Below are 14,473 nucleotides of genomic sequence, written 5' to 3' on the forward strand. Positions count from 1 at the left end.
ACATGCATCGTTGCGCTACCTGAGAATACTTTATTGTACCTCCAGAAAATACAAAGCGATTCAAAAAGTGTGGCATACATATGAGGTAGTGAGCGATTGCCTATGTATCAGTGAGTGGTCACGTTCTTAAGTGGCCGTGTCCGTGTATCACACGTACACGAGAGTGCGCATGTACCACCCTATCTAAATAAATAGCAATTTTTACACATAACTCAAAACTTCAAATATAGAAGTCAATAGGATATACTTATTCAAAATAAATGAATCTAATTATAATATTATTATAATTATTATGATATTATTATTAATTGATAGTTTTTATCGACGATTTTCGACAGCGCATATCTTCTAAACAAAAAGAGATAACAACCAGAAAATTATAGATTATGGAAGATTGGAAAATGGAAATCGAAGAGATGAAAATTTAATTTTGAATTTAATTTAAAAAAAATCAAAATGTTTGCAGCGCAAATCAAAGCAAAGTAAAAGAGTAACAAAACATAACAAAATAGCATTTTTATTTTTAATCATGTAAAACAACTGGCGACCAGCCCGGAAAGCCGCCAGAAGATCGAGAACATAGCCGACGGCAGTTTAAATCTTTTTTATTTATGCGTTAAACAAAAACGAAACAATGTATTGAATTCGTAATGCAAATAAACGATAGGTGTTGCCACAGCGACATAAATTATTTATGTGCTTAAAGACCACGCGGTTAAAGTAAAAACAAGTAAAGTCAATTAATAAATCACTTTGATTTGCATATGCCTGATGAAATGCGAGAACATACCTTGATGCAAAATAAATTTTTGCGTTTTGTCATATCCAATAACTTGCAAGGACCTTATTTATTCACATTATAAGAATGATGAAATACATCACTCACGCTTTACCTCCACGTATGTACAATCAGCGTTTAACGAACGCTGCACATCACTCGCGCACAATCGCGAAAAAGCATAGAAATTTGTATTACGTGACAATGTGAGGATAAATTAAAGAACTCAAGAATAATGAAGAAAATGTGCGTGCAGATCACCTGACGACAAAACTGAGACTAACGTGGTACACTAGCCAACCGCGTGGCAATCGCACAAAAAAAACGAGATAACAGAAAACATGTTTGTAAACAGTGATACTTTCAGTGTGGTAGTGCAGAACATGAGAAGAATTGTACTCGTATTATGCATGGAACTTTTAATTACGATTATTGTCTGAATCGGTCACTATTATTGCAAAAACTGCATTTGATGAAATATATATCGACATAAAAATTTTGAAAACACGGCGAGAACAACCTCGTGTATTTAGTGAACTAATTTCTCTACGCCAGAATAGAGCAGGGAGTCCCTCTACATATTGCACTGCCTCCAACCTTCCAGAAAAGACGAAAAAGTAATTGCTTAATTTTAAAGCAAACCATTCATTCAACCATATTATTTTAAATAGAAAAAATTTCAAAAGTTATAAAAACGAAAAATCACAAAAATATCAGCTCAGTCGTGCCTGAGTCGTCCAGCAGTCAATCGCAGCCCTTAAGGTTCCATTTTCTTCGGTTGTGACTCTTTTCATACCCTGTGTTGTCGTAAACTGATCATACCAAATCAAGTGAGGGTCCCTCATATAAATAAACAATAGTTGAAATCGGTCCAGTTTTTAAATCTTAACGAAATTCATGAATAACAAATCATTTCTATATAAATATAGTTTACAAATACGCAGTTGTTAAATATTCATATAGCCATAACAACATCCCTGAAGGCAATCGATGTAATTGCTTTCTGATGACCACAGTACTCCCGTTCAATTTTACCTGTATTTACATTCCATAATCTCGCAGCGTTATCAGAAGACCCCGTAAATAGATACATTGAGTCGGCGCTAAAAGCCGCATCCCAAACCCATCTTTGGTCGTTGTGTCGAAGCTCTTGCACTAAAGAATAGTCGCTGGTCTTAAAGATTTTCGCCGAATGATCTGCCGATGTCGTGACAAACATGCTGCAAGACCAATTAAGTCAGTATGAAATAAAATAACATAAACTATTCATCATTATATTTACCTAGAATTTGGGCTGAATTTGCATTTCAGCGCATGTCGCGTGTGTGGTTCGAACACCTTCAATGGTTGCAGAATTATAGGCTCATCACCTTCACCACCCACCAGAGACCAAATGTAACATTTGCCTTTTGAGTTAACAGCAGCTAGGGTAGTACCAGTTGGATTAATGGCCACATCAAGGATCATACTATCTCCATCAGGAATCTGAAATTTGTTTCACAGTATATAAATTTATAGACAGACCTCAAGAAAAATAAAAGCTTGACAATCTAAACAAACAAACTCAGCTTACAACTTACATATTGTAATGCAGCATTAGTCCTCATATCCCATGAATGTATAGTTCCGTTTTGATCACCAATAATAAGTTCTACTTGATTAGGATGCAACTTGACACTGGTAATAGGAGCATTCACATCATACGAGTGTGAAATATTCGTTGATCGCTCGACGTCCCATATACGTACCTTTCCATCTTCACCACCAGAATACATCCATGAACCTCTATTATTAAATCCCACACAGGTTATATTCTTAGATACACCCTCATAGGTGATTATAGCAGTTGGAGTATTTGATCCCAAATCATACATTCGAATGTACTGATAACTCGCAGCAGCAAGTAAGTTGCGATTTGGTGTGATTTCTAACATATTTACTTGCTGGAAACATACATGAACATTTAACATCTAACATAAGATTTTCTACTGATAACTTACTGATTCGGAATGTTGCATTGTGCGCTGACAAATAGCACTGTGTGTCTGCCATAATTTTATTGTGTGGTCGTAACCAGCCGTCGCCAATATAATTTGTTCGTTCTCCGGAAGCTGTTGATCTCCCGTCATCGTCATGTTTTGTTTACAACCAGATAAAACAAGAAAAATTCTTAGGTTATGTTTTACACCAAGAGGTCGGCAAAGTTCGGTAAAAATGACAGACGCACAAGGTCAAAATAAACTAATACACAGGATGTACAAATAATTAGTTGATTTAAACTAAATTAAAAATAACAAATTAATTTCGTCTTGATGAAAAACCGAAGACAATATGTAGAGTAGCGTTTAAATTACTTAAACCTGTAAAATTGTGACAACCAACATTAATACCATATTAGCAATGTTCCAGTCACGCCCACAATCAAGGCGTGGCTTATGTACAAAAAGACTTCTCGTATTTGTTAAATTATTTAATAGTTGAAAAGGAATGAGAAATTATACATCTGTATTATGAATAATTATATACAAAAATGGCATCGCATTCCGAGTGACAGAACTGGCCAAACGCTAAACAAAACTAATTAATTTCTGAAGACAACAATGTTGCGAGTTAAATGTAAGAGTAAACGATAAGATAACCAACATAAAAATCACAAAAGATGATTTCCATCTAATGATATCAAAATCAGTGTTGGATGAACTTATCATGAGGTGACGTGAAAAACAGGCTCGAGCTCGATAATATATAAAACGATCGCGCGCCGTGCCGCACGCACTATGTAAAAAATTACCTACAAATTAATTTAAAAAGAAAACTCCTACACATCATAATACAGAAAATTTTATGTACAAAGACGCTGCTCATCGGGCGTGCACGAGCGTTATGTGAAAGCAGCTTGGACGCCATTTTGATTTGCCTCCCCGAGCACGCGAAGAGAAGTTTCGAAGATTGCTGCATATTTCATACCGAACAATCATTCAGCGCTGTGATAATAATTGATTTTTTGCCTGCCTTATTAACCCACTCGTGTGGTTTTCATTTGAGATCTGCATACTATGCTTTCGTAAAAACTACCGAACGACTCAGTTGTCGTATAATTTCTCCCGCAGACATTTTATCTTGTTGACGAAGTATGCCTCCAGGGATTCGGCGCATTTGAAGAACTGCGACTCCTTGGGGTTGTAATAGCGGCAGTTGTCGAAAATCTTCGTCATGTCGCCGATGAATTCGCTTAACTTGTTGTAGATTCGCTCGTTGATTTTATTTTCAATTTTTTGTAAATCTGTACAAAAATATAACAATTAAAATTTTCCCCACGAAAGTTTAGTGTGTGATATTTACCCATTGGTTCTTTGATGACCTTGTAGTAATCCGGAGCTTCGGTCGGGTCCACAGGCTCCACAAACGGCCATGCACTTTTGTGAGCCTGAAAATATAAAACGTTAGCAAACAATACATACAACAATCGTTTAATGTCATACCTGAATTTGCTTGATTAATCTTCGCAACTCGTCGAAATTCTTGTTACTAAGGTCCTTCATATTCGCGTAGTTCACAGAAGAATTCCGCTGACAATTTGGACAAATGTACTCGTCGATATTATCAGCCTCCGACTGCAAGATGCCAACGCAACGCCCATGGAACCAATCCTGACATCGATCGCAGCAAATATAAAACCTGTTAAACAAACAAAGTTAACACAATTTTCGAAATCATACAAAATTCAAAACTTACTGAGATTCGTCATATGGCTGGCGACACAAACAAAACAATTCTTGAGTCTCGCGCGCATGCTTACACTCTCGACAAATAAACTCAGAAATGTTTTTGCTAGCCTCCTCGGTAATTGCGACGCAGTCTCCATGGAACCAATTGTTACACAGGTCGCAACCCACGTAGAATTTGGTCTCGTCGTATGGCGTTCGACAAATGCAGTACAGTTTCTCCTTCTTATTTTACCGGGCGATACGGCCATTTTATGGCCACCGGAACGACGATGCGATGACTTGTTCGATGGTTTCTCAATCACAGGCGTCGTTGGTTGGGGCACCGCATTTGCTTTGCGACGACTACTGCCCGTCGATGGAGTTCGCGTAGGTTCATCCGGCTTGGATATGCGATCACTATCTTGTTCAACTCGCGTGGCAGCCACTTCATCAGCAACTTCCTTCTAAAGATACAAAAGAAAACAACGAATTTTAGTATATTATTAATAATAATGATATTGTTAAGATTACTTACATGAATCTCAGCTTGGAGTTCCTTCTCGAGCAGGGCGCGCTTCCGTAGAATATCTTTCTTCAAGATTTCCTTGTGTCTAAACAAACTAACCATCGCCTTGGTCTTCATAGACGTGGCCCGCTGTTCAGGAGTAAGCTCCTTCACGATAACTCGTTTATTTCGGGATGGAATCATAGGTTTTATCACGTTTTCCACGGAACTATATCAAAAAGTTTACATTAAACATTATTGAAATCTTTGAAAATACCACTAAATTACCTTTGATGATGATCATGGTCTCGTTTGATGGTTTCCAGAGGATTGCGACTGGGGCGTGGCCGTTTTGGAGTATCCATGACCCATTCGTCGTCGTCCTCATCACCGCGTGACATACTCAATGGGCGTTTCCGTACCACATTCATGGGCGTAACATTCCGCATCGAATTATGGCCGCCGGCTGTGCGTCCGCCCATTGAAGGTGTATCATCGTTTTTCATTTGTTTTTCTTGGTACCTCTGCAGCTGGAGCAACTTCTCTTCAATCTCAGGATTAAGATTCTCCTGCTTCAACGCCGTTCGAATAGCTGAAGCGTGCGAAAAGAGAAAACAATGTCAGGATCGTAGGGATGATGGCGCAAGTGTGAGCGTAAAGAGTAAATATAAAACACAAGAATAGTAAAAACTCAAAAAAAGTGAAAACCCAAAGCAAAACGACAGAAAGTAATAATTTGTGAAACTTAAAATAAAAATAACAAAACAGTTGGACACAATATAAATTATCTTCGCACATGTGTTCGGTTTTCGTAAACGTTTTTATTTCATTCGTAATTTGGAAACATACAAAAAGAGAGAAATTAGAGGTTTTGGTACAAATTGTGTGCTTGTTCATCTATCCTATGTTAGTCGCATGCGCCACCGCTTTGGTGATTGCTTTGGTTTCGCTCGCAAAATATCACAGTCGAAGGAATAGAGAGAAACAAACCTCGTGTGTGTGTGTGAGACCAACCAATCAATCAGTCAACACCACCACTCATTCGCTTATTCGTTACGGAAACAACAACAACACATGGCTTAGATAATCTGGTCGCATTCTTAAAACGCGCGCGCGCGCGCGCGTGTGTTCAACTGATTTGTTTAGCGCACTTGTAAGTTTCATGTTTAACATTTCGCTCGCCACCCTACTCGCCTACTGATGATTAATATGATGGTAGGTATGAGTGATGTAGTCGTTTTGCAATGGGTACGCGCAATTCGGATTGTAAACAATAACGGAAGGTTGATGGTAAATTAACATACTTTGCTGAATGTAGTCCGGCGTGACGACAAACTGCTTGTTCTCCACGAGAGCGGGCGCGATCGCCGTCGTTGCCGAGGCGACAATCTGCTGCTGCGGTTGAGGTTGTTGTGGCACCGCCGTCTGGGCAGACATAGTACCCTCCAGCATGTTGGTCTTCATCGCCTGCAGCAGTGCACTGTTCGTCTGCTGCCCATTGACGAGCACCTGACGTTGCTCCACGACCTACAACGAGTATTCATGAAACGCGTTGCGGCAATATTTCAAACAGAAATGCGTTAAGGTACTTATAAAAAGAAATCAACCTTCTAAAAGCATGTCAGTCAATTTATTTCAGTAATAGCATTCCCAGTTAATAAATATAATAAAATTATTGATAAAAAGCATCACAACGTGCGCGAGTTTAGTCAATGATTAGAGAAATAACAAGCAAAAAAGCGTTGAAATTATTAAGCGGTAATTTTTTTAAAGTTGTTTAGGTTGCATACCTGCTGCGGTTGGATCTCTTGCTGCACATTCTGCACCACCGGTGTCAAAGGAGGCGGGGCGTCGACTGTGGCAGCTCCTCCCGCATCGGTCTGATTCGGTTGAACCGCGAGGTAAATCTTCGTTGGACCCAAAACTCCCTGTTTGCCAGTTGATGCTTGGGCTGTAAAAACAAACACAATTAAAATCATACAATATAACATGTGCATCTATGTAGATGGAAAAAGAAATACTTTAATTAAATACATACCTTTAAGTAGTTGTTGTTTAACCTGCTGTTGTACAGCTGCCAATTGTTGTGGAGTAAAATCAGCACCCTGGAGTCCTTGCAAAACAATTCGCGGCCCTTGCTGAGTTTGTATCACTTGAGCAGTTACGCACTTTATCACCGTACCAGGCGGTTGCCCAGCGAGTAAATGCTCCATGGTAGCTGGGTCAATGGAATTGTCTACTTTAGCTGCAACTGACTGTTGTTGCGCTTGTTGTTCGACCTGTTTAGCTGCAGTAGTGATCACCTGCTGTTGTACAACTGGCTGTGTAATCTGCTGTACCTGCTGCTGCGGTGATACTTGCGATGTAGTCACCGCGCTTGGCGTAAGCTGCGCGACAATCTGCGCTTGATTATTACCCGTAGGGCGAATGAGTACTTGCTGACCGTTGATAGTGGCCACCTGAACTTTACCCTGCGCAATCTGCGCGGCCAGGTTTTGATTGTTCACCACAATTTGATTCGTAATTATCTGAAAGTTGCAGCAAAAAGATTAGTCAAGGCATAAAATAAAATAAAACGATAATCAAGATACCTGTTGTTGTTGTTGCCCAATGGCACTAGTGGTAACAACTTGCTGTTGAATCATTGGCGTGCCAGAAACAACAATGGAGGTGGCAAGCTTTTGTTGTGTTGGTGGCGTAGTAGGCGTTACCGCCGCTTGCTTGATAATGATTTGTTTAGTCGGCGTGGTGAGATTGGTTGGCAACTTGTTGCCGACCGTTTGTAATATGACCTTTCCTGTAGGAGTCTTTACAATTTTATTGGCGGCAATTGCTGTAGTCAAAGTCGGCGTCGCAGCTACCGTCGGTTTAACTGAAGAACTTGTCGCGGTTGGAGTAGCAGACGAGACGGTAGTACTTAACACCTGTAATTTTCCATCGGGCATTTGCACCAATTGCTGACCGGGCATCAAACCCTTCACAGTAAACCGACCATCAGGTGTTCTCATGATTTGTACTCTTTGCGGCGTAGTTTCTTGTTTCGGCGTTTGCGGTGCTGCAGTAACTGTTGGTGTTGCTAAAAATCAATGAGTCACATTTTGTGTATACCAATATATTGTTGATAGTTACCTGTGGCAGTTTGGGCGACTTGTTGATTGGGTTGTAACTTGATCATTTGGTTACCACCGGGGCCTTTAATGATTTGTGGACTTCCAGTGAGGACGCGTGTAGTGCCATCGGCGGCTTTGGTCATGAAAATGCGTCTTCCAGTGAACTGCTTACCGCCAGCGGTGTTATTTGCAGTGAGAAGTGAAGTTAAAGTCTTGCCAGCTTGACCAGGCATTACACTCTTCACAACTTGCAGTTTACCATCTGGAGTAACTACAGAAAAAGTAAAATGCCAACAAAACTGATATAATTTTAAATTTAAATCGAAAGTGTGTTACCTTTCGGTTGTATTGTTTTAGTTGTAGTTGCTTGTGCAGTAGAAGCAGCTTTACCAAGGGAAGTTAATGTTAAATTTAGCTTTTTCAACGAAACATGCAAAAATAAAACCAAACTTACCTTGTGTAGCAGCACCTCCAATCTTAATAATTTGTCCTTGAGCATTCTTCAACTCTAACGCACGTTTTTGTTGGTGTGCAGCTCTCTGTAGCCGAAGTTGTTGCTCCATCTTTTCTTTAAAGTCTTCAGCACCCTGTTTAGATGTGACCAATACTTTTGCCGGTGAAATCCCATCCGTAGTTTCAGAAATAACCCGTGCCGGAGGAAGATTACCAGTCCGACTACGCGTGATTACCTGTTGTTGTTGCCTCTCCAACTTTTCACCATATTGTTTAATCTCCCACAGCTCCAACTTATCCTCATCCACCCATTCTTCGGTAACCTGCGGATCTGTACTCTGCGGCGACTCGGGCCTCTTCCTCTTCCGCAATCCGCTTCTAATGGAAGTAACTTCTCTTACAGTCTTCGGCAACTCCAAAGGAATCACCACCTTTCTCCTCAAATATTGTGTGCGTTCCATGAACGGCCCAGTATGCCTATGCTTCAACAGCTCCAAGCTCAAAATCTCAGTCTCTGTTGTGATTTGATGTTTACCATCTTGATTCTGCGGTTTTACTTGCATATCATCCCAACGTAAACACGCCCAGAGGATTTTTAACTGTAAAGCGGCAGTTGCGATTGATTTGAGGTTCACGGTCCGGAAGACCCAGCAAGTTTTAAATAATGGTCGAGCGCAAGGATAAGGCCATACCAAGCTATTGCTCTTTGCCATCGCGTTGAAACCATTGATATAAATCCTACCTGCATTGCGAGCTAGTTTCTTAGACTCGTGTTTGGGTAATACAAAAAGTGAGCGGAAATTTTTCACAGTTTTGAAGGTGGAACACTGTGGATACTTCACAGCACCCTTCTTCTTCTTTTTATCAGCTCCTATAATGGTAATCCGTTTCAGGTAAACTTTACCCTGAGTTTTGGTCGAGGAGTAAACACGTTCAAAGCCATCAACGGTGGTTTCAGACTTTACTGTACTCTCTTCGCGTCTCGCGCTTTTCATTGCGCAGAATCTTCGATTCCAAGCTGCATGGTATGTTGAATGTGATTGTGTTTGGGACTTGGCATTCAATGTCTGAATAGTCCTACCATTTGAAACGGTTGTATTAGTTTCCTCCTTGGTTTTCTTCGCAGAAACAGACTCCTTTTTCACAACACCATCAACTAGTGTTTTTGATGAAGTGGTCGTAGAAGTGACTGTAGTTGTTGTTGTGGTGGTAATAATCGATTTACTTCTAGTTGCCCTACCAGTACCATTATTACTAGTGCTACTCGTGGAACTACTATTACTACTCTTGCTATTTCCACCACCAAGAATCATCTCCTTAACATCCTCAGGGGTCATATCAATTTCCATGTCAACTTCTTGATGTTGCTCGGAATCGCTCAATAATTCTACGTCGCGCTTCTTCGGCTTCTTTACATTTTTAACATCTTCGCGCTCGGCTGCAATTTGATTGGAAGCTACCAGTTCATTCCAATCATCAGCATCGAAAGGTTCGTCTTTGATGAAAGGAGGATTCTCCATTGGGATCATACCTGCATAAACCTGATCATCACAAACAGTCGCTTGTAAAAGAGTGGTAACTAAATTGCTTCGTAAAGTAGCTTCATTGTCAGCTGCGTCCACATCCTTTTCGGAAGCACCAACTTTCGCTAATTCACCACTCGTCGCTGACGTGCTCGAAGGTTCCGTCAGCTTAGCCTCCAGAATTGAAGTCGTCTTAATATTACTACCATTATTTGCTGTATTGAGAGTCAATCCCAATTTTTGATTCGTATGTACATTCGCCTTCCGCAGCAGAAACAGCAGCTCTTTACGAACTTTATTCCTTTGAACACAAATCGGCGAGTAACAACTTGATGCGACATTGTTGGAATTGCAACCCTTCGAATAACACTGAAACTCCTTCCCAAACTTTGAAATTGCAGTATAGTGAAGTCTCAACTGTTGAATTTTCTTCGCGATGTTATTGAGCATTTCTTTACTGACTGGTGTCGCGGGCGCTTGCGACGTTGATGTATTATTCACTGGATTATCTGTTGATTCCACATCAACGTCCTCATTGGTATCAGTCGAATCGGTGGTCTGACTTTCCGACTTCGCCTGAGCGATTTTCCTCTCTTCGATTGCCCGCAGATGAATTCTCCGTGTGAGCAACTCGTCAAGACTCGACTTTTCGCTATCTTTGGATATAAAAGTCGGCCCGACGCAGTTAATGCTTTGCTGACATCAATTTCTTCAAAATATTTCACTGGTCGTACAATTTTTAAATCTTTTAATACTGCAGGAATAACATCATCACCTTGCATGGTCGTATCTTCTTCAATGTCCATTGCATCATCTTCCAACTTAATTTCGTCTTTAATACCGCCATCATCAATCTCAAAATTTTTCTTGAGGTGATTATACATTTCTTTATCGACAGCGATGAGTTTCAAGCCGTCTTTCGTTCGCACCTGAACCATGGTCTTCAGCGGTCCTGCCGCGAGTCCACACTCTTTAGAATTAACGAAATTCACCATCCGCGCAGTCGAATACCACAACCATCCCCAACGACCATGGATGCGATACTCTTCCCCCTTCTGCTTCCACAATTGATGCTTAAAACTCATTGTATACTTAACATAACTAGAAATAATCAATCTATTTCGTTCCTCTTCCTCTTCGCGCTCTTTCTTCTCTCGTTTCTCAACCTTTTTGCGCTCTTCACGTTCGGCAGCTGTAACCCTCACAAGTTTAATATGTCCTAATTGATCATGCCACACATTTGCAAACATACACGGCTTGATACAAGCCTGCAAAACAATTAGCGCTTTCGCGAAGTCCTTAGCATGTTGGCATTGATTCACCACACCCAGCCAAGTTTTCTTCAACAGCGGCCAGTTGGGGTGCATAAATGGAGCCTGTATAGCCTGCTCCAGTTGTACAAGCGTCTGTCGTAGCGTTTGCAGTAACGCTGTTTTATTACCCGTCGTTACCCCAGCCCATTTGAAGTCCGACGCGGTCGTCAACGAGAACTTATGACTCAAATGTCGCTTCTTATCGCGCTCTTCATTTCGCTGAGGTTTATTCAACGCGATGATATTCGTTGTGAATTGATTCACGTAACCCTTAAACTGATTTTCCATACCGAGCTTATACATAAACGTACCGTTCGCGATCTGGAGAGACTTTAATCGCGTTATTCTTTCATCATTGCCGAGTGCATCTTTGTTCAGAATCGAGTTTGATCTCTTGCGGATTTCATCGATATTAAATGTGCGCGGTGTGAGTGAACCAGTCTTAGACCTTGTCACAATGTCTTTCTCTTTATCACCTGATGAATCATTGGAGTCTTCACCTCGGATTGTTGTTGTGGTTGTCGTGGTAGTTATTTCGGTAGTGGTAGTAGTGGTGGTCACAACTTCTTTGGTTTCTTCAAACTCTTTATCCTCTTCGGTTTTTTCTTCATCAGCTTCTCTCCGAGACTTAAGAATAGCTTGATTTTCCTGTTCCAGATAAGTCTTCTTGTTGCCCTTAAACTGATTGGTTAACTTTTCGGTAAGTTCCATTTGACGAATGATTTCATCCTTGAAATCGTTGAGTTCTCTGCATAAATCAGCCTCCATTTCTTCCGAATCGAGCACGTTGAGTAGTTCATCAAATTGCGTTGTGGTCGTATAATACCACACATCATTTTCTTCATTTTCACTAGAATATTGAAATAAAAATAAAGAAATTGCATAAACCAACGTTTTTACAAGTGTAACATTTACTTACATAAATATCCGTCGACATAAAAAGTAATACTTTCTTCCAAAGCGGTCAAAGCCGAGCTGCTCCTGCCGACACAATTGTCCCTGTTTCTCCACGTCCAACACGCAATCGACCACACCACTGACGCGATGTGAGCGACATATATTACACTGCCAGTCCTCGACAGGCACGTCAACCAACGGCGGGTCGACACATTCGAGATGGAATACGGCCGGGCAAGTTTCGCAGCATAGCAGGTCGCCGAGTTTATGACATACTCGACAATGATCGTCATAATGCATCGGTACTAAAAATCAAAAACACAAAACGTCAGTTTATTGCTTTATTTGCCTCAAAATGTATTTTAATCTTACCTTCACTAATTAAATCTTCCCGCACTGGATTCGTCGTCAGAAACTGATCAGTTAGAAAGCGCATCACCGTGATTTTATTCTCCAAACTAGTGTAAGGATAGTCTGTGGTGTTCAAAATGTTCAACACTGTCACGTCAAAACTAGAGTCACTCTCAACGTACGAACGGAGCACCTCCGGCCAAGTCACATAATCCAAAAGATACAGAGATATATTCACACTGTCTTTTTGATCAAGTGGTGCAAAGTGTGTCTGCTGAGAGTCTTCCTCTCTGAAGAGAGCCTTCAATAGCATAATGTGCACCTCGGCAAAGAGATTGCTCTGATCCTCGCACATAATAGCCGCGCAAAAGTCTTCCAGCCGAAACGGAGAAAGACGCACCAGGTTTCTGAAATGCCGCAGCACTTCATAGATGCTCACCACCGGCATAATCTCGTTACGTGGCACGAGTAAATCATCGGAGCTTTTTGGTAGATCTAGCGGAGGTATCGGTTTGTTTTGCAGCCACAGCGGTTCGGGTGTTGGAGGCCGTGGCCGCCGTGGTGTACCACTCACCGTGCTAAAGCTACTAAGCGAGAAATCGCTGTCCGTCGATTGATCAGCGACGGATATTTCACTATCCGACGCCGAGACCACGACCTCATCCTCCGGCTCGGATTTCTCCGAAGAATCATCACCGAAGTCTTATCCATAGTGATATTCAGACTCGTGGTACTCACTTGCTTGTGGATTATACCCACGGCGTTGATACGCACCACCTCCGGGTGTTGTGGCCGCGCGTTTTTTGCCTCTGGAACGCGTGCCTCGTGTTCGACGCGGCGCTTCCACCTGCGGTGATGATGCGCGTGAAGCTGACGGTGTGCTCAATGGTGAGTCAGAACCGCGATTGAGGTTCTGTAGATATTTCGGCTTTTTGAGCAGTTGATATTGGAACTTCTTGGTGGTGCGCTCCGGCACCTGCACCTTCGGAGGGCGGCCGCGCTTCTTGGAGCCGCGCGCCGACATTACCACCGCGTCGTCGTCGTCGCCCTGACAACGACCATCAAGTCACTCACGTGCGGCGCTCTTTATTTACAAACACACGAATGTCAAAAATGCGTGCTGATCGCGGTGCTCATTTTACCATGCAACTCGTTGCCGCCGCGTTCGATTTGGCGGCGTCACGTGACCGCTCTCTGATCGACTGAGAAAATTCGCACGAATGCACCGTTGGTTACTCTGGCGAGACGTTTTCCGCACGAGGGTCGCGTGCGGCCTTCGGCTATGAATGTGCGCCTCGTCTTAGGCGGGTTGTCTACGCCATTAACGGACGCGCTGCGCTAATCTCACACTCAACCACACTGACGCTGCACGAACGGCGATGCGGCGGACAACGCTCGCAGCGCGCACGCTCATTGGTCGCCGACAATGGACGCCATGACAATTCGTATCGGCGATTATTGCGCTCGAAAACGAAATTACCTGTACGAGATGAATCACAGGTCGCCCGGCTCGTTTTTCTCGCGGATGGATGCCGTTCAGGTGGAAATCGCAATTTAATCCCGACGTTTTCGATGAAAATTCAGCACATACGGACGGGAACGACGGCCAATCGTGGCGCACAGCACTGATAATGAACGGACGTCACTGCAGATGGCGCCGTAATCGCACGCATTGCTAGGCGATTGCTTCAATTTCTTCTTGAACACCTTCAAAACACGCTGCAATAATCATACTTGATTTATTTACGGTCTTCCTGACGATTTGCATTTCCGTGGTTATTGTTTTGCATTAATATTATGTAATTTCCGGTGCATAACGGAAGCGTGCTTTGAGTC

The 14,473-nt window shown here is 42.0% G+C and overlaps 2 protein-coding genes across 2 annotated transcripts; both read right to left on the reverse strand.

Moving 5' to 3' along the window:
* Positions 1 to 1,659: 1,659 nt before the first annotated feature.
* Positions 1,660 to 2,978, reverse strand: LOC135801709 (target of rapamycin complex subunit lst8-like). Its single transcript, XM_065315210.1, has 4 exons — positions 2,779 to 2,978; positions 2,359 to 2,721; positions 2,061 to 2,263; positions 1,660 to 1,998 (listed from the first exon to the last, which is right to left on the reverse strand). Exons 1-4 carry the CDS (start codon positions 2,911 to 2,913, stop codon positions 1,734 to 1,736), a joined length of 966 nt encoding a protein of 321 aa, XP_065171282.1. The 5' UTR covers positions 2,914 to 2,978; the 3' UTR covers positions 1,660 to 1,733.
* Positions 2,979 to 3,233: 255 nt separating this feature from the next.
* On the reverse strand, positions 3,234 to 14,455 carry LOC135801705 (nucleosome-remodeling factor subunit NURF301-like). Its single transcript, XM_065315201.1, is given in 16 exon segments — positions 3,234 to 4,061; positions 4,121 to 4,205; positions 4,261 to 4,456; positions 4,514 to 4,733; positions 4,736 to 4,949; positions 5,021 to 5,219; positions 5,279 to 5,582; positions 6,295 to 6,517; positions 6,781 to 6,941; positions 7,029 to 7,518; positions 7,582 to 8,066; positions 8,120 to 8,371; positions 8,555 to 10,726; positions 10,729 to 12,239; positions 12,309 to 12,591; positions 12,659 to 14,455. Coding segments are annotated over 16 exon segments (7,998 nt in total). The 5' UTR covers positions 13,662 to 14,455; the 3' UTR covers positions 3,234 to 3,861.
* Between the last annotated feature and the right edge of the window lie 18 nt (positions 14,456 to 14,473).

This window comes from Atheta coriaria, unplaced genomic scaffold (genome assembly GCF_025399875.1).
Source record: "Atheta coriaria isolate IRGN ID8LTWV9N9 unplaced genomic scaffold, Caltech_Dcor_3.1 hic_scaffold_12_pilon, whole genome shotgun sequence".
NCBI classification, from domain to species: Eukaryota; Metazoa; Arthropoda; class Insecta; order Coleoptera; family Staphylinidae; genus Dalotia; species Dalotia coriaria.